The sequence below is a fragment of the Neolamprologus brichardi genome, chromosome 14 (assembly GCF_056152115.1).
Source record: "Neolamprologus brichardi isolate AB-2024 chromosome 14, ASM5615211v1, whole genome shotgun sequence".
NCBI lineage: Eukaryota > Metazoa > Chordata > Actinopteri > Cichliformes > Cichlidae > Neolamprologus > Neolamprologus brichardi.
The window spans coordinates 36,979,796-37,000,976 of record NC_142117.1 but is presented as its reverse complement, the minus strand read 5'-3'; the positions used below and the strand labels follow the sequence as shown (position 1 = coordinate 37,000,976).

At 45.1% G+C, this 21,181-nt stretch overlaps 1 protein-coding gene across 1 annotated transcript in view; it reads right to left on the bottom strand.

The window, feature by feature from the left end:
• Positions 1-20,328, bottom strand: part of col4a4 (collagen, type IV, alpha 4) — a 31,597-nt gene extending 11,269 nt beyond the window's left edge. The window contains exons 1-36 of the mRNA XM_087851688.1: positions 20,221-20,328; positions 19,730-19,801; positions 15,425-15,559; positions 15,100-15,144; positions 14,891-15,007; positions 14,277-14,345; positions 14,169-14,204; positions 14,002-14,064; positions 13,345-13,380; positions 13,196-13,237; positions 12,895-12,975; positions 12,651-12,695; positions 12,327-12,389; positions 12,165-12,209; positions 12,025-12,078; positions 11,593-11,653; positions 11,408-11,512; positions 10,290-10,445; positions 10,056-10,145; positions 8,855-9,015; positions 8,699-8,771; positions 8,500-8,606; positions 7,096-7,279; positions 5,978-6,046; positions 5,798-5,905; positions 5,636-5,704; positions 3,877-4,026; positions 3,393-3,554; positions 3,072-3,239; positions 2,757-2,900; positions 2,402-2,509; positions 1,793-1,971; positions 1,042-1,105; positions 883-957; positions 657-764; positions 462-569 (exon numbers count right to left, since the gene is read on the bottom strand). Coding sequence (XP_087707814.1) covers positions 462-569; positions 657-764; positions 883-957; positions 1,042-1,105; positions 1,793-1,971; positions 2,402-2,509; positions 2,757-2,900; positions 3,072-3,239; positions 3,393-3,554; positions 3,877-4,026; positions 5,636-5,704; positions 5,798-5,905; positions 5,978-6,046; positions 7,096-7,279; positions 8,500-8,606; positions 8,699-8,771; positions 8,855-9,015; positions 10,056-10,145; positions 10,290-10,445; positions 11,408-11,512; positions 11,593-11,653; positions 12,025-12,078; positions 12,165-12,209; positions 12,327-12,389; positions 12,651-12,695; positions 12,895-12,975; positions 13,196-13,237; positions 13,345-13,380; positions 14,002-14,064; positions 14,169-14,204; positions 14,277-14,345; positions 14,891-15,007; positions 15,100-15,144; positions 15,425-15,559; positions 19,730-19,801; positions 20,221-20,328 — 3,460 coding nt within the window. The remainder of the gene's footprint in view (positions 1-461; positions 570-656; positions 765-882; positions 958-1,041; positions 1,106-1,792; positions 1,972-2,401; positions 2,510-2,756; positions 2,901-3,071; positions 3,240-3,392; positions 3,555-3,876; positions 4,027-5,635; positions 5,705-5,797; positions 5,906-5,977; positions 6,047-7,095; positions 7,280-8,499; positions 8,607-8,698; positions 8,772-8,854; positions 9,016-10,055; positions 10,146-10,289; positions 10,446-11,407; positions 11,513-11,592; positions 11,654-12,024; positions 12,079-12,164; positions 12,210-12,326; positions 12,390-12,650; positions 12,696-12,894; positions 12,976-13,195; positions 13,238-13,344; positions 13,381-14,001; positions 14,065-14,168; positions 14,205-14,276; positions 14,346-14,890; positions 15,008-15,099; positions 15,145-15,424; positions 15,560-19,729; positions 19,802-20,220) is intronic.
• Between the last annotated feature and the right edge of the window lie 853 nt (positions 20,329-21,181).

Sequence of the window (21,181 nt, the reverse complement as noted above, 5' to 3'; positions counted from 1 at the left end):
TCCAGCACTGCTTTATGCAGACAGAGGGGGCTGTAGCTGGAGTTAGTTAGTAGCATCAGCTTTCAAGACTTATGAAATGTACATTATTTTTCAGCTTTGGGTAACCTTTTTTTTTTTTTTTACCTCTGGCAGTTCACCACTTTTCCCTTTGTACCATTTCAAGCTGTTCACTGGACATGAACGACTTGACTTAAATAACTGAAACATCAGGTGTTCTAAAACCTTTAACTGGAAGTGTGTACATACATATTTTTATCTGTCAAAGCCAAACGGAAATCTTACAGAACACGTTTAATGCTAAAGCTGAAGAAAGACTTGATTTACAGCTGAAATTTGATCTGAACAGTCTCTATCTCAAACTCTAAAGCGCCGAATCAGCAACCTGACGCATGTTAAAAAAGATTAACCGTCCTTTAACCCTAGTTACTTGAAACTGTAAAGTAACTGAAGTAGGTTCTAACCTTTGAGTCCTCGGTAGCCTTCGTGTCCTGGAGGACCATCACCCCCACTTTTACCTTCAATACCTGGAGTACCTGGTTGACCCCTGGGACCTGGGGGCCCAATCACACCTGACAGAGAAAACAGTTTTAATAAGGTCAGGTCATGGATAACCAATGAGTTATACGCTCTTTATCACTGAAAATACATTTATGTACCTCTAGGACCGATGTTTCCATGCTGTCCTTTCTCTCCTTTGGATCCTTTCTCTCCTGGAGCCCCAGTAAAACCCAACCCTCCCAGATCTCCAGGAGATCCAGGAGGTCCTGAGAGGAAGACAAACAGGAATTAACACCTGATTCATTCTCCTGTTTGTTCCTTACTATGGTTACTTTTAACTCAAACATCAAACTTCACGCTGCACAGCCAGAAACAGATCATCACCTTGGTGCCCCTGGTCTCCACGAGGCCCCCTCTCTCCATTTGGACCAGGGCAACCAACAGACTCCCCTTTACTACCTGAAACACAAGCACACTCTTCACTACAGCCTGCACAACAAAGGAACACATGAAAAACATTACCATGACTGGGTGACCTTGTACCTTTGGGACCTTTACATCCTGGGGGACCGGGCTCACCAGGTTTCCCTGAGCATCCTTTGTCACCCTGCAATCACAAAATTAACTGATCAATATTTCCTGCTACTCTTTCTGAACATTTTTTGAGCAAATCAAAGTCTTAAACTGAAAAGCTCCAAACAATAGAGTTTAACTATAAAGTTATTTGCTGGAATGTTAGCAGTCATGTAGGCACTGTACTGGACCACTGGAGGAGAACTGAGGCCTGAGGTAAAGCTTTTGATTTACCAGATTACCAATCCTATGATTGTGAGCAGCTCAGAAACATAAATACATAAACAGAAAACATCATTTAAAAACAGTTTCCTCCTGGCTGGGCTTGAACATCCTGAGTCGCAGCTGAGAGCATCCAAACATTCTGATTCTTTCATACAGAAGAAAAAGTTGCTGTAGTTGACTTTTTATCCATGTTATTATTGTCTTAGGCGACCCTGGTTGGCCAGATGGCAGCATGGCTTGGGCCCTAAATCATCAATGTAGATGAGAAACATCTGGATATCTGGTTCTTTAATAAAAAGGTGAAGGTACAAACAGCCTAAGGATGTTGACCATGACTCCCGAGGTGCAAGTACAAAGCAAGTCTGATGAATGACTACAAAATGCTTTCACATGCACCACAAATGGCAATCGAGATAAAGGGCATCTTCAGAATCTGCAATTTTCTTCATCAAGCTTTTAATTTGGATCAGTCGAGTGATGTCTTCAGCTGCCTTACTGGATCGCCAACGTTTCCGGGAAAGCCACAGTATCCTTCAAACCCCTTCAGTCCCGGGGGTCCCGCAGGCCCCTGTTTGCCACAGGGTCCAGGAGGCCCGGGGGGTCCTACAATGCCCGGGGGTCCTTCGCACCCTGGATGCCCTGGCTTGCCTGCTGCTCCCTGCATACCTTTGCTTCCTGTAGTGAAAACAATGTTGGAAATCAGAAAGTTCAGTGCGGACAAAGTCGATCTGTCACACAGAACCTCCAAAGCATCGGGAAATGAAGATTCCACGCTCTTTATTGAGATAAGTAAAGAATTAACCGATACCCAACGTGTTTTGGTTTCTGTCCATAATTTCCTCCTTCATAACAACTGCACTAAGAGTTCTTTATTAACTGGACGTCTGGACTGTGTTTGTGCTGACGGAGCCTTTTGGGGGATTTTTTAAATCCAGTTATCCGACCAATAATATGGCTGTTGTGCACTTCATTGTACTAACCGACCATCCAAGAAGTCTAAGCAAGAACTCTAAGCAAGTCTTTCAGGTGACCTTCCACTTTCTGATCAATTAGTGCTTAATCCAGGTCACGATACTGCCGCTTGGCAACAAAGTATCATCCTGACCTCGAGGTCCAGTAAATCCAACAGTGGAGGGATGTCCTGGGTCTCCCGTCTTTCCTTTAATGTAGATGTAGTTGGTTGGTCCTGGAGGGCCTGTTGGACCTTGAAAGCCTGCAGGGGACACGCGGGAAATGTTTTAAAAAGGTGAGCTCGAATTAGCTGGATCGTCAACATCCATGTTTCCTCATAAATTACAGGAAGTCTCACTTAATGCATGTTTACAGTAATAGCAGTAATCTTTAGGAACACAGTAACAGTGCTGTGGTAGAATTGTGGCAATTGGTTGTAATGTTACTGCAAAGATATGTGGTAATGGTACTGCAGTATGATTGTAGTGTAGCACTCTGTATCAGGCTACCCTTCTGTCCTTTTGGCCCTTCGATTCCTTGACCACCATCTCGTCCGTTGAACCCTCTCTCTCCAGTCATGCCTGGATCTCCAGGGACACCAGGCTCTCCAGGGTTCCCAGGCACCCCCTCCCAGCCCCGGGGTCCAGTCAAACCTTAAACATGTCAAAATTTGTCTCGTGATCATGTTTTATTCAATAAGACTTGGAACTAGAGCCTGAGGCCATAATATTTAGTGAGATCATAGATCAAATGAGCAGGATCTTTTTAAACCTCTGATGAAATTGTACATGTATAAAACAAGTGTCAATATATGTACAACTCACCTTTTGGACCACCAGTGCCCTGAAGTCCCGAGCTTCCATTGAGTCCAGGGGGGCCCTCACAACCAGGCTTTCCACGGACACCTGGAAGTCCTGATGCACCCACAGAGCCTTTGGGGCCAATTCCTTCAGAACCAACGTTGCCGATCTCCCCATTATCCCCAAAAATACCTGAAAGTGATGACATCATAGTCAGAACTTACTGGAGCTACTGTGATAAAAAATATTTGTCAAAGATAAAAAGCAAAATAACCAAAGAAACTAAAGTTAAGTAAAACCTAATAACATTAAAAGCTGCTGGGTGAATAAAGTGAGCTTGTTTACCTTGGGCTCCAATAGATCCCGGAAAGCCCGACTGGCCCATTGTACCAGGTTTTCCTGGATCACATCGGTTCGACGTGGGTCCTGAGCAGCCAGTTACACCGGGGGCTCCATCATCTCCTTTCTGACCCTTTGCTCCACGACATCCATGGAGACCACTGATGCCTGTACAAAAACAAGAAATGATTCGAGTGTCCTTTCTTTAACTCAGCATCATCCACCAGTTGTAATTTGGGTTTTGCAAACAGCTGACGAGTTTATACAAATGGCTGGATGCTAACTGAACCTTAACAAAAATGCACTGGTGAGCTAAAATGCTGTTATCAAGACTGGTGCTTTTATTCTAAACATGGTAGGGACATGTTTAAACACAGTAAAACCACAGGACAGTTTATCTCTCTATCTTGTACACAGAAAATACAAAGTAAATGGATCTCCCAGAGCACGATGTCGTGGATCAGTACAATTAGCCGGAGATGTAAATCACCTGGTAGACCATGTTGGCCTGGGTCGCCAGGCACTCCTTTGGGTCCTTGAGGGCCCCGTGTCCCTGGAAAGCCAATAGAGCCTGGGAGCCCAAAAGCAGAGTCTCCTGTTGGTCCGCTGAGACCTGCAGAGCCTCGAAGTCCCGGAGAGCCTGGTGCACATAAAGTTAAACAGTCTGGAAACACAGCTCATAATGGTTTGGGTTTAAAGTCCAAACCTTCTGCCACCACAGAAGTAACAGAGTAAGGAATTGTAGATTAGGATGCTTATCACAGTCACGACTTGGACTTTACTAGGTGCAACTTAAAACAAGCACTTTTTAAAAGTTAGAAACTGGACAGAAACACGGAGCCAGCAGGGCTGAGTATCATCACTGATTTTTACAACTGATTCAATTCTGAATCACAAGTTCTCGATTCAATTTTGACTCAGACATAAATATTGTTATTAGAAAGATTTATCAGCACATATCCATATTTTATATCTGTGTATAAACCAAAGCTGACACTGAGACTTGATCAGAGGTGTGAGCATCACAGCAGGTGTCTTTGTGTCAAAGTCACTGAGGATCAAACAGAAACACATGAAGCAGGTTTTCCTGTTCTGGCTTTTTATAGCAGATAACCTTAAAAATATTCTGCAGTTGATCAAAAACTGAAGCAAACCACGAATCAACATGTGAACGTGACCTGATGCTGCTGAAGCAAAGTTACAGAGGTTTGATTACAGACACAGCTGAGCAGTCATTTGTAAAAGTTTCCATTTGTTCAGTTTGAACAGCAGAGACGAGGCTTTGCTGTCAGAGGCGACAGCACTGAACACAGCAGCAGACTGGTGGCTGATAAACAGAGATTTGATGGTAAACTGGTCTCTGAGTGCACTGAGAGAGAGAGCTGTGCAGGAAGTACAGCAGCCACAGTCAGAGTTCATGAGCATGTTTATCAAACGTGAAGCGTAGTTTGATCTTCTTTTGCTGCTGGTTCAGTCAGTTTTGGTCAGAGTGACGAAACCTGCAGCTTCACGATCTGTGAGCGGTCGACTCTCAGCACCGACGGTGAATCCGTGCTCTGTGTTTACGTCTCTGTGCAGAATCCGTTTACCTGCTTCTCATTTTAGCCGTTTTAGCTGTTGTTGAAATAGTTTTGTGAGCTTCAAGATGAGATGCTGCCATTTCTGGCAAAATACATTTATATTTAAAAATCAATTCAGGATTTAATGAATTGATATTTATTCACCTTATTCACACTAAAATCGAAAATTTGAATGGGGAAATCGATTTTTTAAACCCACTCCTACCAGTAAGCCTCTAATGTTTGGCCATTGAAGCTGTTTAAATTATTCTGCTGGTCGTTGCTGCACAGCAGTGAAAACAGAAAGGCTGAAAGAGTTCCTTCTGGTCCGAGCAGATTTCTGAAGGAATTTCTGACATCTCGGTGAATTCATTTGCTTCCCAGAGTTTTGTAAACTAACCTTGTAGAAGGTACCTAGAAGTTCATCCTAGAGGTATTTGGGAATTTAAGTTGATTGAGGAACCAGGCCCTGTTGAGAATGATGAGGTTTATCTCTTTTCCTGCCATGTGGTTCCCAGTGAAAACTAACTATTAACGCTCAGGATACTTTCTGGAGATCCTCCAGAGCCAGGCGAACAAAGTTCAAGATCACAGTTGGACGTGAAACAAGCTGCTCCAGAATTCATGGGTATCCAGACCAGCCAGAGCATCAACCAGATCTGGTTTGTGCTGATGCATTATGGAACTTACCTGGATCTCCATCATAACTGAAGCCTTCAGGTCCTTCATCTCCATAATCTCCAGTGACACCCTGAGGTCCTACAGGAGGAGGAGGGGAAATAATTAAAGGTAACTCTTCTGCTCATGTAACCTACAGGTGAAGATACAGAAGCGGGAGGTTTGCTTGGGTACCTTGTTTCCCAGGTATTCCAGGAAGTCCATCCTTCCCATTGTCTCCTTTAGGTCCATCTGACCCAATGCCACCAGGAAAACCTGGAGAACCCTGGGAACCTGTGTAGCCTGAAAGGTGAGGGAGGTGAGTAGGAAGTACTGCAAACAGGTAAACATAAAGATATTACAGATCAAATTTACCTGCACTTCCAGGGTCTCCCTTCTCTCCAGGGGCACCTGGTCTTATGGGTCTAAAGGGTGGAGGGTCACCTGGAGGAAGAGGAGGGTTAAGTAGACACCAGTTAGAAGGTTTTGGCTAAGAAAGTTAATGAAAGTGTTCCTATGAACTTTACAAGAACTCAGTGCTGAAGAAAACCCTTAACTCATTTATATTTATTGTATTTTCAGATTAACTTTGGTTTTCTCCAAAATATTGAGTTCAGGCCGTCACCGTAAACACCCACAGGTTTCACGTTGACTCCTTTTTATTTCATTTCAGCCTGTTTGGAAAACATAATTGGAAAAAAGAGGGGCGAGAGGCAGGGTACACCCTGACACAGGACAAACACACTTACAGGTAATTTAGATTCACCACTTAACCTAACCTAACTAACTGCATGTTGGAGAACCCGGAAAGAACCCACACAGACGCGGGGAGAGCATGCAAGCTCCACACAGACCAGGTCAGAGTCAGGTGGTGGAACCAACACGCCACCGTGCTGCCCTGGAAACACGTTCAATAGAATAATTTAAAAGCAGAAATGTCTGAAACTTCAATTGAAGTGTAAAATTTTCTAGTTTCCTAAATTTGCCTACATCAAGTGTTTTATTCTAAAACAAAACCAATCTCAAACCCTCAACCAGAGGTGTCCAACTCCAGGCCTCGAGGGCCGGTGTCCTGCAGGTTCTAGATCTCACCCTGCATCAGCACATCTAAATCAAATGATTAGTTCATTACCAGGCCTCTGGAGAACTTCAAGATATGTTGAGGAGGTCATTTGGCCATTTAAATCAGCTGTGATGGGTCAAGGACACATCTAAACCCAGCAGGACACCGGCCCTCGAGGCCTGGAGTTGGACACCCCTGCCCTAAACGATGAGTCACAGATGACCAACGGATGTTACGTTATCATCCTGTTTGAGAACCCGGGCTTAGACCTTAAAAGGCGTCAGCGCTGACAGATATTGAGAGGATAGGTGCTATAAATGTTTAGGACAGTCCTATGAAAACAGAACCGTATATATGGATTCAGTTGCAAAACTCTGGTTCTCACTTTCTGTGGATTTTACCAAATGTTTTTCGTAACAATGATTCTTACCTTTGACCCCCTTTAACCCCGGGGGGCCACAGGATCCAGTAGGTCCTGGATCCCCAAGGAGTCCACGTTCTCCCACAGCTCCATCTGCATCTGGTCCTCGGGGACCTGGAGGTCCTAAATATCCCTTTAACCCTGCAGTTCCTCTGAGGCCCCTTTCTCCAGGGAAGCTGGAAAAACTCTCACCCTACGAACAGACAAATTGAGGTGAAGAGACAGATCAGCATGACTGATGGCAGGACAACTGCAAAACAGGGACATTCTGATTATCTCACTGTTTGTCATCCACATTTCTCAGCGCTCAGCTTTAAGTTATAAACAGATTCATGATATAACAGATGTGGTGTCTGTGTAATTTCTGGCATACAGCTGTGATCATTGTCCTGTTGATGCCCCAGTTTGGTCCAAGCTTCAGCTTCGGGATAGATGGCCTCACATTTGACTCTAGACTACGTTGGTATACAGAGGAGCTCATAGTCCACTCACTGCCCAATCATCATCCCTCCACCACTATGCTGACGTGGTTTTCTCCAAACTGTGGACAAACATGTCCACTTTGGTCTCGCCTGATAAAGGACATTGTTCTGGACATCTTGGGATTTGTTCCAGTGCAGCTTTGCAAATCTAAGCTATGCTGCATTGTTCTTTTTAGAGAGAAGAGGCTTTCTCCGGTAAACTCTTCCAAACAAGCCAAACTTGTTCAGTCTTTTTCCAACTGTCCTGTCATAAACTTTGAAATTGAAAACGAGTAGAGTCTCAGAATCTGAGGCAGAGCTCTGAGGTTTCTGTCGTTCCTTTGAGCGTCGAATGGTCCGATCTTGGGATGAACTTGCTGGAACATCCATCACTGAGAAAATTGTCTTCATGTTTCCCTCTTGTAAATAATCTTTCTCACTGCAGAATGATGGACTTGTTTGAAAATAGCTGTGTAACCTCTCCTAGGTTGGAGCAACAGTTTCGTCTCTAAGATCACTGCTGACGTCTTTCTTCACTTGCTTTCTGTTAACGCACACCTGAATGCTTCGGACTAGCTGCTAGAAAATTCTGCTTTTATAACGATGCTCATTGGTAAGTATCAGTTAACCGGTGCGTTTGATCAGCAGCACCTGGCTGCCATTTACTTCTCTTAATTCCTATAAAAGCAACAAGGATCCACTTAATTTTTCACAGGACTGCATGCAATCATGAAATATGTCCTTAAACTGACCGTCGGAGGATTCTGATAAACATTCGTTCAAAAGGAAAAGCGACGCAGATCAGTGAGCTGTAATGTGAACATCATCTCATTACATCTGAAGCAGAAATTACTTGCTGAGAAACTCTTTCACATTATTGCTTCTCATATTTCGCTCTTTCCCGTCTTGAGGAACATCTTCCAATCCTCATTCCTCTTCTAACCCGACTGACCTGGAAACCGGGATTTCCAGGGACCCCTGAGGGCCCAATCTGTCCTCTTCTTCCTAGGAACCCTTGTCTGCCTGCAGGGCCCCGCTGTCCCTTGTTTCCCTTCTCACCTGGAGACAGCAGCAGCATTCACAGGAGGTTATGTTGATGTTACTGTCAATAATAAGTGTGCCGGGACACAGCTGCACAGACTGGGACTCACCTTCAATATCCTCCACTGTTAAATCTCCTTTCTGTCCTTTAACGCCTTTGACACCCGGGAATCCGGCCCGACCCTGTAAACAAAGCAATCAGTCAAATAAACAGAGCAGCGGTGGCTGCTCAGATGACCTCTGACCTTGTTGCTCAGTTGCTTTACCTGCTCACCAGTCTCTCCCGTGTCTCCAGGAACACCGTACTCTCCCCGAGGACCTGTGGGTCCAGAGGATCCTTGGAAGCCTGGAAATCCCAAGTCACCCTTAGGGCCAGGTGCACCTCTTAGTACAAGAGGAAGGCCACAAGAACAGCTGCCACAACTACCTAAAACACAGAGATTAGAGTTTGATCGATCTCTAACCCTTATTGAGCACTTCCGGCAAACATTAGCAAAGCGATCTGACTGATTAATAACGTCACTACGACTGTCGGGGCAACATGGACTCTACTTAAGGCCAACATAGGATGTCTTCGCTATAGACAGTAAAACAGGCGGACACAGCTGAAGGTGGCGACACCTGTTACTGCAAAAGACTTCCTGTTGTATTGAAGTGTATGGGAAAGGTGCCTCTGCTCCCTCGCTTTGAAGACGTTAGTACACATTTACAAACTCATTCTTGAGGTCATTTTGAACAAAACATTAAGTCTGTTTTTATAAATTATGCTCCTTCTTAGAATAAGAGAGGAAGGTTATTTAGGAGCATGCTCATTGGTTAATACCTCAGTCACAATTTGTTAGCCACAGCGTGCGGTTTCACAATCAGTCAGCCACAGATCGATAGATCAATCAGAATACGACGAGTGCTGGAGAACGTGACATCCTCAGTCTTAACACACCAGTGGGTGACATCTCAAAGCTAAACCGTCTAAGGCTTCACAGCAACAACATGAGCGAGGAAGCAAGTTAAGGTTGTGCTCTTCATAGCTGGAAATGGTTAGCTGGTAAGTTAGCATTAGCCAGAAGTTTCATCCAATAAAACTCATCTGGATAAATTACAATGAGAACCTAAAGGAAACAGCTAGTGATGACTTTAGCGTGGTGATGATACCTTTGGTTTCTGGCATTAAAAAGGTCAGATTGCCTTTTTTAAATTACTTCGTCAGTTGATGTTTATAAAATGATTCACGTAGCATAATGTGGACGGGGGTGTTGGTGCCGTAACAAAACTGTTGACTGATCGTGGGACAAAAGCAAAAAGCATTGTTCATCTTTTTAATCTCTTCTTTCCCCATTTAGCAAACACAAACTGTGCTAATGTGACGTGGCCTGAGCGTGGGTTAAAAGCAGCTCATCAGTCTTCCACCCTCTAAACCTTTACCTGGTGTAAAAGTCACAATTTCAGTCAATGTCTCCAACAACTGACCTTTAACTCCCAGTGAGCCCTGAAACCCTGTGGGCCCGAGCACACCTGGGTCCCCACGTGGTCCTGAGGCTCCAGGGAGACAGTAGGTACCTTTAAAGACAAACAGGAAGTCAGATTATTGAGAAAAAAATCAACTGGGACAGTGACACATCCCATACCTGCTGTTAATATCTGCAGTCTGACCCTGCAGGTACAGGTGTACAACACTAAGAGACAAACACTGTTGTCTGGTACCTGGAACACCTTGCTGTCCTTTATGTCCCCTGAATCCACGGCGCCCTGGTTTTCCAGGTTCTCCAGGTGTGGGTTCCTCTGTAGAGATCTGACCTGGATCTCCTCTGACCCCCTTGCATCCTGGAACTCCCTTCTGACCTACAACTCCCGGCAGTCCTGAAGAAAACAACAAAAACTATCAAACTACCTTAAACATGAAAACATCCTTCTTACCACAGCACCACTATGCTGCCTCTAATCAAGTTCATACCACCTTAAATCTAACCATGACACTTGAATCCCCGTAGCTCAACTTTAAGATTCATTCAAGATTCAAGAGTCGAGGTCTTTATTGTCAGTACAACAGTATACGCAACTGAAATGCCGTTTCCCCCCAAGCCCCCCATGGTGCATTTATAAGAATATAAAAAATCTCCAGGAGATATAAAACTAGAAGAAGTGGATTGTGCAGCAGGTATTGAATACCAGCTTCAAGTTAGGAGTCAGAGTATTGTGGACGAGACAGGATGAAGACATGTGCAATATGTAGATGTGTTCAGCAACTGAAACAAGAAGCTGACTCCAGAGTCTTCATACCACCTTGAATCTCACCTTGTCATCATATCTTCAAATAATCTCACCACAGCAACCTCATACTGCCTTACATCAGGCTGCTACCACCTTAAATCTGGCCTCATGAGTCTCAGACCACCTCACCAACTTCATCATCATTAAACCCCCCAAAGTGGCAGATAATGACCCAACGTTGTCACCTCATCGCATTTGTAATCTGACTACACAAACTCATTATAGCGCGTAAAATCTTAAAAAACTCTCTCATATGATTTTAAAGTTTGAAACCATTTGAACATGAGGTAGGAAGCACCAGCTTCATCCACCCTCTGACCCAGACTCTGCTCCTTCATCCACAGCAGGAAGTTTTCCATTTTTTGATTTGACAGAATTTTATGCCGGACGGTTTTTCTGATGATGATCTGTCAGGAAAGATCTCCAATACTCAGTGATTCTTCCATCATATAAAGATGTTTCACCTGTGTCATCGCGCTGTGCTAAACAAATCGGAGGGATGTTTGCCAGCTCACATTGCTACAGAAACAGTAAAATATGCAGGTACTCACCAACTATTGATCTGCCAGGCGGTCCTGGGGGGCCAGGTATTCCCATCCGCCCCCTGTCTCCATTAAGGCCGTGCGGGCCGGGTGACCCGGGATCCCCAACTTGACCTAGAAGACATAAAGTAGTCATTGGACATCAGAGAAGAAGAATTGTGAACGAGCTGATTGATTGGTGCATTGATCCATACCGGTGTACGTGATTTCTTCCACCCGGGGGATGCCTGGAGTCCCGGGATCTCCCCTTTCGCCCTGAGAACATACCGAACACAACAGCTTTATCTTTACTGAGGTCGTTTTGTTTACATGATACTAACCAGATCATCGGGTTCACAGCTTCTAGTAACAGAACATTTACGTCTGTGAATGGGCGAAAGGTTTCAGTGCTCTCACAAATTACGTGTCTGGTTTTTACTGATGGTCTGGCTCTGCCGGTTAACTTCCCCTGCTCGTTTCGCTCTCATTACCTTTTGCGTACGTTTTCCGAGCCTTCTCTCGCCCTTTGTCGTGGTGTGCTACAATGTGTGCTCCTTGTTCCCTGGTTCCTAGTGTTTAGTTGGGATGGATGGGAAGCTTTGCTTTTATCCACAGTGACATAAAATATGTACCGGAAACAGACTGACCTTAGGACCATTTCGTCCAATCAGACCTGGGAGTCCTGAGCTTCCTTGGATTCCCTGAAAACACCAAAGAAAAACCAGACCTGATGATCCGAGGAACAGCACAACAGAAGTAGAAATAGGAATCTTCTGCTTTGACCAACCTTAACTCCTTTGTTCCCACGCAGACCAGGTTGTCCAGGGAGTCCCTGAAACACAGTTCGTTCAGCATCAACACCTCAAAGATCTCAAGTCTAATTAAAGTCTATAGTCTGATCAAAACTGCTTAATATTGATTGCTAATGCGAGGGGGAATGACATCTTACCCTTGGTCCAGGAAGCCCCAAAATCCCCTTCTCCCCTTCCGTCCCAGGTGACCCATCCAGACCCTGAGACCACAATTCAATAAAAAATATCTGATCAGTAACAGTGCTACTAAAAATTATATTTGGAGCTGTGGGGCACAACAACCAAGTGGGGTTTAAAAACGGCAGTTGAGTATAACATGAGATTACAGACGACAATTTTCAGGATGAGCGATAGTCCTGAACTCTGTAAATCGGGAGAATCCCAACCTTCAAGTGAGCCTGGTGCCCAAGAATCGAACAACAAAGAGAACTTCAAGTTCCTAAATAAGATATTTAACATACCAGCTGTCCGTCAATCCCACAGAGTCCTTTAACCCCCCGGGAGCCCTGAAATATCCAAGCAGAAGCCAACATTAAAACAACTAAATGGAAACCAGCTTAAGACAACCGAGAGCAAAGCCTCCCAACAACAAGAGATATCAGAAATCAACATTTGCAACATTTGCTATTTAAAGTTTAACAGAAAACAGGAAGTCCCCTTAAATGTGCCATCTGATAGGCTGTAACAGAGTGAGGCTCCACCTACTTTGTCTCCTTTGATGTAGAGGTCTTCAGGAGGGTCAACATACTCGAAGGGCCCCGGAGGTCCCTGCAAACCCTGATCCCCCTGTGGACCACACAAACTGCTACAGTACTGATGCTCTATTACTGCAGTAATGTCACTGGTGAAGTACAATTTATACAGTTTGTAGTGAAATGAAAACAGAAGGTAAATCAGTCAAACAGAGCTCTGCCCCAAACGAGTAATCAAATGTGACTTTTGCACAGCGCTATTGCCTCGCGCGACAGGCTGTTTACGAGCTGCTGATAAGGGGGCGTGGTTGTACCTCATCTCCTTTCTGTCCAGACAGAGATCGACCTCTTTCCCCCTGAAATGCACAAACAACAAATTCTGAAATAAAAGGTCAGAAAACGTCTTTCAAATTACTCTGACGCTATTCACAACACTATCCTCTACTACGTGCACATTACTTACAGGTGGACCTCGAGAACCCGGGCTTCCAGGCACACCCTGCACAGAGAGCAAAGATTTCATTATTGCAATTAATAAAATAATTCTTTGTTTCTCAGCTGAATTTGTAAGTTGTACAAAAAACAGTCTCCAACTTCTTGTGTAGCTTAATTTTAATGGAGAGACATGATGTAAAGCCAAAAACACAGAAAAGTTTTTGAGCCCCTACAACACCCAGTCTGGCTCCCATACAGGGAGCTGAGACGCAGTTTTTCTAAACATGGCGTCTCTGTGGCTTTTAAACCCCAAAACACGCTGCAACAAAAACTGGTCCACCCCAAGGATCGGGTCCCCGACACAAACAGAGTAACATGTACGCTGTTAAGTGCAGGAGGATACATCGGGGAAACCAAACAAGCTCTGGCAACAACACAGAAGAGCCACCTCGTGAGGCCAGTGGACCTTCAATGATGAGGATGTAACATCCTGGACAGGGAAGTTTGTGTTCATTTACTGGATTTACTTACCTGGATGATCAAGCATGCATCAAGACTCCCATACAGGTTATATCTGTGCTTCAAAACCCCAACGTGGAACAGTAGAAACCCGAGACCAGGTCCCTCTAACTGTCCTCAACTTGAACACCAGATTACTTTCTTCAAGCAGTAAATGTAAACTCACGTCTTGGCCTTTTGGTCCCAGAGAACCCAGTGCTCCCTTCGATCCCGAGAGGCCCCGCTCACCCTGCAGACAGACAGACAGAAACCTGAAGGAGGACCACTACAAGTGGACGCTTCCTCCCTGTAAACCCGCTGGCATGTGTGTCACATGACCGTTTGTTTACTCACCGACAGACCAGGATGTCCACTGGGCCCAGCATCTCCCTGTCAGACAGAAATGCTTTGATTAATAAGCCAAATCCTGATCCTGACCTGCAGCAGTACAAGTGTACTTACAGTCACTCCAGGGTTACGTATGAAATACAGCTCCTGATCTCCTGGATATCCTTTCGGTCCTGGAAAACCCTGAAGAATTAAACACCACAGCGATGGTCAAATAGTACCAAAGATACAGCGGGATGCAAACGTTTGGGGAGCCTTGTTAATAGTCATTATTTCCCTGTATAAGTCGTTGGTACAATAAAAAATGTCAGTTAAATATATCATATAGGAGACACACACAGTGATATTAGACACAGTGATTGTTTTGTTTAAACAATTGTTGCACATTTTCTGTAAATCCAATAAACTTCATTTCACTTCTCAAACATCGGTGTGTGTGTCTCCTATATGATATATTTACTGACATTTTTATTGTAACAACGATTCATACAGCAAAATAATGACTATTAACAAGGTTAACGTTTGCATCCCACTGTACTGCAGTACACTGTGAACTATCCACAGGCCCACAGCAGTGTAAGACAAGAAAACCTCGTCCTTGTTCTCTCAGGACTCTAAAATCTGGATTCTGGAAAACTGAACGTTTCTCCAGCTCTGATTATTTTTACTGTGGCCTTCTCGACCTCCACAGTGAAGCGTTTGCTATCAGTGTTACTGTCATTTCTGACCAGTTCTCCGTCACGTCCTTGTTCTCCCGGAAGTCCAGCTTTCCCCTTCTCTCCTCTAGTTCCATTACATCCATCCAGACCTGGATGTCCTGGACCTCCAGCAGGTCCCGGGTGTCCCTGGACACACAAACACAAACTGATGCCGAGAGCGGGACATCACCAGGTCACAGTGACTGAGCTAAGAGGCTGAGAGGGGCGGGGCTTCTTACCGGAACTCCATCCAAACCTGGAAAACCAGGAACACCAAGAGATCCCTGAAACCATAAACAACAAGCAGACGGTTAAACTATCTCCACACAGCTCCTCAGAAACATTAGGGGTTAGATACCATGTGAGGCCTAACAGAGCTGCGATTGGTCAGACAACACAAACAGTATCTCGTCTTCAGAGGGTGCACTACAAAGCAAACTGTGTTTTAGCTCCTCTGGTGTCTCTGAGTGGAGTAGAAGGTGCTCAGCTGACCGACAGAGTGCTGCTAACACAGACAGCCTGACTCTGTTAAAGCTGCGTTGCAGTACAACCATGTTCCTTCACCATATGTCCTTTCAGGCCTGCAGCTCCTGTTGGCCCCTCATCTCCTCGCTGGCCTTTCTCTCCTGGAGGCCCCTGAGGACCCGGGAAGCCCATGGGTCCATTAGGGCCCTGCAGACCCAGAGAACCAGGAGCACCCTGCAGGACACAAAGACACCTGTTAATCCTTTAAAATACATCTTAATAGAAAACATGAACAACATCAGGTTTCTATCGAGAGCTCTTCTAGGCCTGATCCCGAGGCTCTGTCACTACAAAGCACTACTTCTAAAAAATACCAGGACCAATTCTGTTTACATTATACATGCTTCCCTTAGGCAGCATCATTAGAAGACATAGCATACATTTACACTGCTATGCAGATGACACCCAGCTCTATCTGTCCATGAAGCCAGATAACACACACCAATGAGTTAAACTGCAGGACTGTCTTAAAGACATAAAGACCTGGATGGCCGTTAACTTTCTGCTTCTTAATTCAGATCAAACTGAGGTTATTGTACTCGGCCCTGAAAAGCTTAGAAATATGGTATCTAAGCAGATTCTTACTCTGGATGGCATTACCTTGGCCTCCAGTAACACTGTGAGGAACCTTGGAGTCATTTTTGACCAGGACATGTCCTTCAACGCACATATTAAACAAATATGTAAGACTGCTTTCTTCCATTTGTGCAACATCTCTAAAGTTAGAAATATCCTGTCTCAGAGTGACGCTGAAAAACTAGTTCATGCATTTATTACTTCCAGGCTGGACGACTGTAATTCATTATTATCAGGAAGTCCTAAAAACTCCCTGAAAAGCCTTCAGCTAATCCAAAATGCTGCAGCAAGAGTCCTGACAGGGACTAGAAAGAGAGAGCATATTTCTCCTGTATTGGCTTCCTGTTAAATCCAGAATTCAAAATCCTGCTCCTCACATACAAGGTCTTAAATAATCAGGCCCCATCTTATCTGAATCCTTATCACTCGACAAACACGAAGCCGACAAACAAACTAAGAGAATTCAACTGTTTGCTCGAATCTGAACTTTTGAAACTGTAAATCATTCTTTGTCATATCAGTTCCTCATTAAACACACGTCACATTAACAAGCTCATGGTGTAAAGTGTCACCTGTCAGAAAGAACATATAAAACAATCAGGAGCGTAACTGAACCTGATACTCTTTATGAATCGCAGCACTGACGGCAGAGCTTCATATGGTTTAATCCAGATGTTGGTGAATTCGAGTCCTACATGTGTAATGCTGTTATCTGACCATTTGAGGGCGGTGTGGCACCAGAACAATGACACACACACACAAACTGCCACGAGGGGTTTGGACTGCTTATCATAAAAGATTCAGAAATGAGTGTCAAAAGCACAGCACTGTCCACATCCACACATGTGCACAGGAAACACTGATAAGGTCAAAGGTCAGATTTACTGCATAAACTCAGAGCGTTCCAGGATAAAGGGCGCGTACCTGTGAGCGACAGGTGGCGTCTTGTCGCGTTCAGCGCTCATGTGCTCACTTTGTGTACACTTGGTTTTTAAGCCTGTTGTTCAGCTGGGTGATGGTGACCCTCAGTGCAGTTTCACTTTAACGCTCTGCTGCATTTCCAGAGCCTTTTCTTATTTCTGGGCTTGGAAGTGGAGCTTTGATGCCTCAGATAATCATATCAGGGATTATTTCCTTTAGATGATATCACAAATACAAGAATAGGAAACATGGAGTGTTACCTGCAGACCGTACACGTCTGAGCTCTTTATTAGAAACACGCTTAATATGAAGGTGCAGCTCTGGACCAGGAGATCCACTTCAACTAAAGGCTCCGTTTGGGCCATGTGATGAAAACAAACTAAACCAAATCAATGCTTTTCTGAAACGAGGTCAATCGTTCAGAGGTGTGTAGTTTCTGGCTGAGGAAACATGAATATCTGTGAGGTAATGAGGCCTTACGAGAGCAAAACAAGCATAAAAGCCAAGAAGAACACATGGTGAGCATGCACAGACCGAGTCACCTGGGCAGGTGAGGAGGAGGAGGTCAGTGTGTTCATCGCATGATCTGGCTGCAGAGCTGCATCACAGTAATGTGACTGTATTGGATCAGGTGTTGCAACAGGGACCAAAATCAGAGTGTTTGTGGTCACAGCAGTGACCAGAGAGTTTAGTGATGACTGTAATGATTCACGTATCTGCACACATTATACAGTTTGTCCCATTTTTACCTGATGTACAGATAAAGTTTGACGTCTTGACTGAAACTCCCTGAATCCAGGTTCCCAGTGTTAGTTAGAGCTCTGTGTTTGTCTCCAACATCGAGATGTTTATGATCCCTGATGTTATCATTGATCACTGATCAGATACACCAAAACTTATTGATACATCTGTGTTTATAATCAACACCGATTGGTTTGGGTGAATCTGTCGATCCTGTGTGTGTGTGTGTGTGTGTGTGTGTGTGTGAGTGTGTGTGTGTGTGAGTGTGTCTGTGAGTGTGTGTGTGTGAGTGTCTGTGTGTGTGTCTGTGAGTGTGTGTGTGAGTGTGTCTGTGAGTGTGTGAGTGAGTGTGTGTGTGTGAGTGTGTGTGTGAGTGTGTGTGTCTGTGTGTGTCTGTGAGTGTGTGTGTGAGTGTGTGTGTGTGAGTGTGTGTGTGAGTGTGTGTGTCTGTGTGTGTCTGTGTGAGTGTGTGTGTCTGTGTGTGTCTGTGAGTGTGTGTGTGAGTGTGTGTCTGTGAGTGTGTGTGTGTGTCTGTGAGTGTGTGTGTGTATGTCTGTGTGTCTGTGAGTGTGTGTGTGAGTGTCTGTGAGTGTGTGTGTGAGTGTGTGTCTGTGAGTGTGTGTGTGTGTCTGTGAGTGTGTGTCTGTGAGTGTGTGTGTGTGTGTGTCTGTGTGTGTCTGTGAGTGTGTGTGTGAGTGTGTGTGTGTCTGTGAGTGTGTGTGTGAGTGTGTGTGTCTGTGTGTGTCTGTGAGTGTGTGTGTGAGTGTGTGTCTGTGAGTGTGTGTGTGTGTCTGTGAGTGTGTGTGTGTATGTCTGTGTGTCTGTGAGTGTGTGTGTGAGTGTCTGTGAGTGTGTGTGTGAGTGTGTGTCTGTGAGTGTGTGTGTGTGTCTGTGAGTGTGTGTCTGTGAGTGTGTGTGTGTGTGTGTCTGTGAGTGTGTGTGTGTGTATGTCTGTGTGTCTGTGAGTGTGTGTGTGTATGTCTGTGTGTCTGTGAGTGTGTGTGTGTATGTCTGTGTGTCTGTGAGTGTGTGTGTGTGTGAGTGTGTGTCTGTGAGTGTGTGTGTGTGTGTGAGTGTGTGTCTGTGAGTGTGTGTCTGTGTGTGTGTCTGTGAGTGTGTGTGTGTATGTCTGTGTGTCTGTGAGTGTGTGTGTGTGTGTGTCTGTGTCTGTGTGTCTGTGAGTGTGTGTGTGTGAGTGTGTGTGTGTCTGTGAGTGTATGTGTGTCTGTGAGTGTGTGTGTGTGTCTGTGTGTGTGGCAAGGTGTTTCTGCGCAGTGTACCAGGGGCACGGAGAAAAGTTGTCGTACCATAGGCACGAGAAGTGTGTGTGTGTGTGTGTGTGTGAGTGTGTGTGTGTGTGTGTGAGTGTGTGTGATGAGATGTGACAGCTGTGATCTCTGTTAGTCCTCTCTCCATCCTCCTTTCTCTTAAACCGCTCAGCGTGAAATCACTGGGACAGACGCCTTCCCACAATCCTCTCTGCCTGTCTACTGCTCCCAGCTGTACAAACACACACACGCGCACACACACAGGAGGTCAGTGTGGAGCTGGACGACAGTCTGACAGATACATGTTGTTCTTATTGCTGTTGTTAACTTGATCAGCTGATTGTCATGTGATGTTACATCAGCGGTTTGATTGGCCCCTGAATTAATTCATCATAACGTACAAACGAGCCTCAGTCCTGACGACCACGAGCTCTAACAGCAGGTACAGCACAGCGCGATCCCGGGCTGGGATAACTGACCTGTGGGGACATGCTCCCTGTTGGGAATAAAGGTCCTTATAATCGGAATCGTTTAAATTTAGGGTGAAAACTCAGGTTCAAGGTTCAGTTGAGTGCAAAGAAATCCAAGCAAGTCCTCTGAAGTGATGAAAACAAGCATGTGTGTGAGTAATCTGCTGAGTCAGTGTAAGGTAAACAGCTGATAATTTAACACCAGCACTCCTCCAACAGCTCCTCATTTCACTGTGTGTGTGTGTGTGTGTGTGTGTGTCCTGAGCTGCCACTGAAGGAGTCTGAGGTTTGTTGACACTGAAGAGTGTGCAGCTGCGCTGTGGTTCGCTGCTGTTCGTGTGTGTCAGAGTTAGTGGGCGGAGTCTCACCCTTGCTCCCTTGGCTGGGAAACACTGACAGGTGGAGCAGTCCCGCCCACCACACGGCTCAGACAGGTCACCCTGGAAAAAAGAGAACAACAATATTACATGACATCACCATGACATCACCATGACATCACTGTATCATAATAAGACATCAGCTCAGCTCAGCTGACGCCAGCACTCAGAGCTGTGACATCACGTCTGAGGTCAGCGGCCTTTGGTTTGAAACATGAAGCAAAGGAATCGTTTTTCTCTCCGATTCTCAGCCTGTCGCAGCATCTCTCTCACAGTCTGAGAACCTCTGAGCTCCCGTGCTGGTATCACTGTTGGTCTTTACTGCACCTACAGTGATTACAAAGACCAGCACTCGTGTTCATGCTGACCGTGTCACGTGACCGTGTCACCAGGTTACAGGAGTCGAGGCACAACCATTCATGAGAGCAACAACATAAACCAGGCTTCAGAGGCAGGAAGGAATAATCTGGTTCATCTTGTACCTGCAGCTTTGTGTAGCGTCTGAAAGTATTCATCTCCAGTCCTGACAAAAATGCAGTTCCTCTGACGTCCAGCAGAGGCTCCAGCAGCGTGGGACCTGCTGTTAGCATATCACAGTTTCATCCAGCACATCTGTCTCTCATCTTCATCATCTACGGATTCAAAAGCCCAGCCGAAGCATCTTCTGCCATCACCTCGTCACTCTGCAGTATTTAGAGTGATATGTCCTCTTCTCATCTTTTCTTCTAGTACTTCTTAAACGCTACTCGCTTTAGCTTCTTGTGATGATCTTCATTTGAGTCCCTGATTTTGTTGGTAGTTAAACTTGATGAATACTGCGTGAGTGAGCCAGAAAGGGTACAACTAAACCCGTCATTAGTTACCTTATCCCCTCATTTCCATCAGCTGCTTCTGGTAAACATCTGTGCAGTGCAGCTGGACGGCTGAAGAGTGGCAAAGGCTGAAGTGAAGGTCTGTATTTTTGGGGCCCATCAGTAAATGTGGGGTCACTGGTGGGCGGAACTTACAAGACTCGCATCCTCGCTTGCAACTCCCTACTTCCATGTTTAGCTCAGTTTTTCCAGGACTCCTTACCTTTCCAATCCTTTACAGATCCCAGTGTGTAAAAGAGCAACTAGATGATGCAATTAAGCCTTTGGGAGTTCCTGTCTCTGCGCTCAGCTGTGTCCTATCAAACTGAACCTCTTCAGCTTGTGGTTTCACATTGTCTCTGCTCGACTCCGTCTTCTTGTCTTAAACACAGAAGCCACACATCAGGATTACGATGCTGTTAGCTGAGAGCTAGCTGAGGAGTGGAGGCGCTGGTTACAGGAGATGCCTTCATAACCTGGACAGCTCATAAAAACCTATCCTCCTACCTCCAATCAGCTTAAAAGTTCAACTCCCAACAGGCAACAGGTAATTATTTTCATCATCACCTACCGCCCTAAAATATAAAACCCG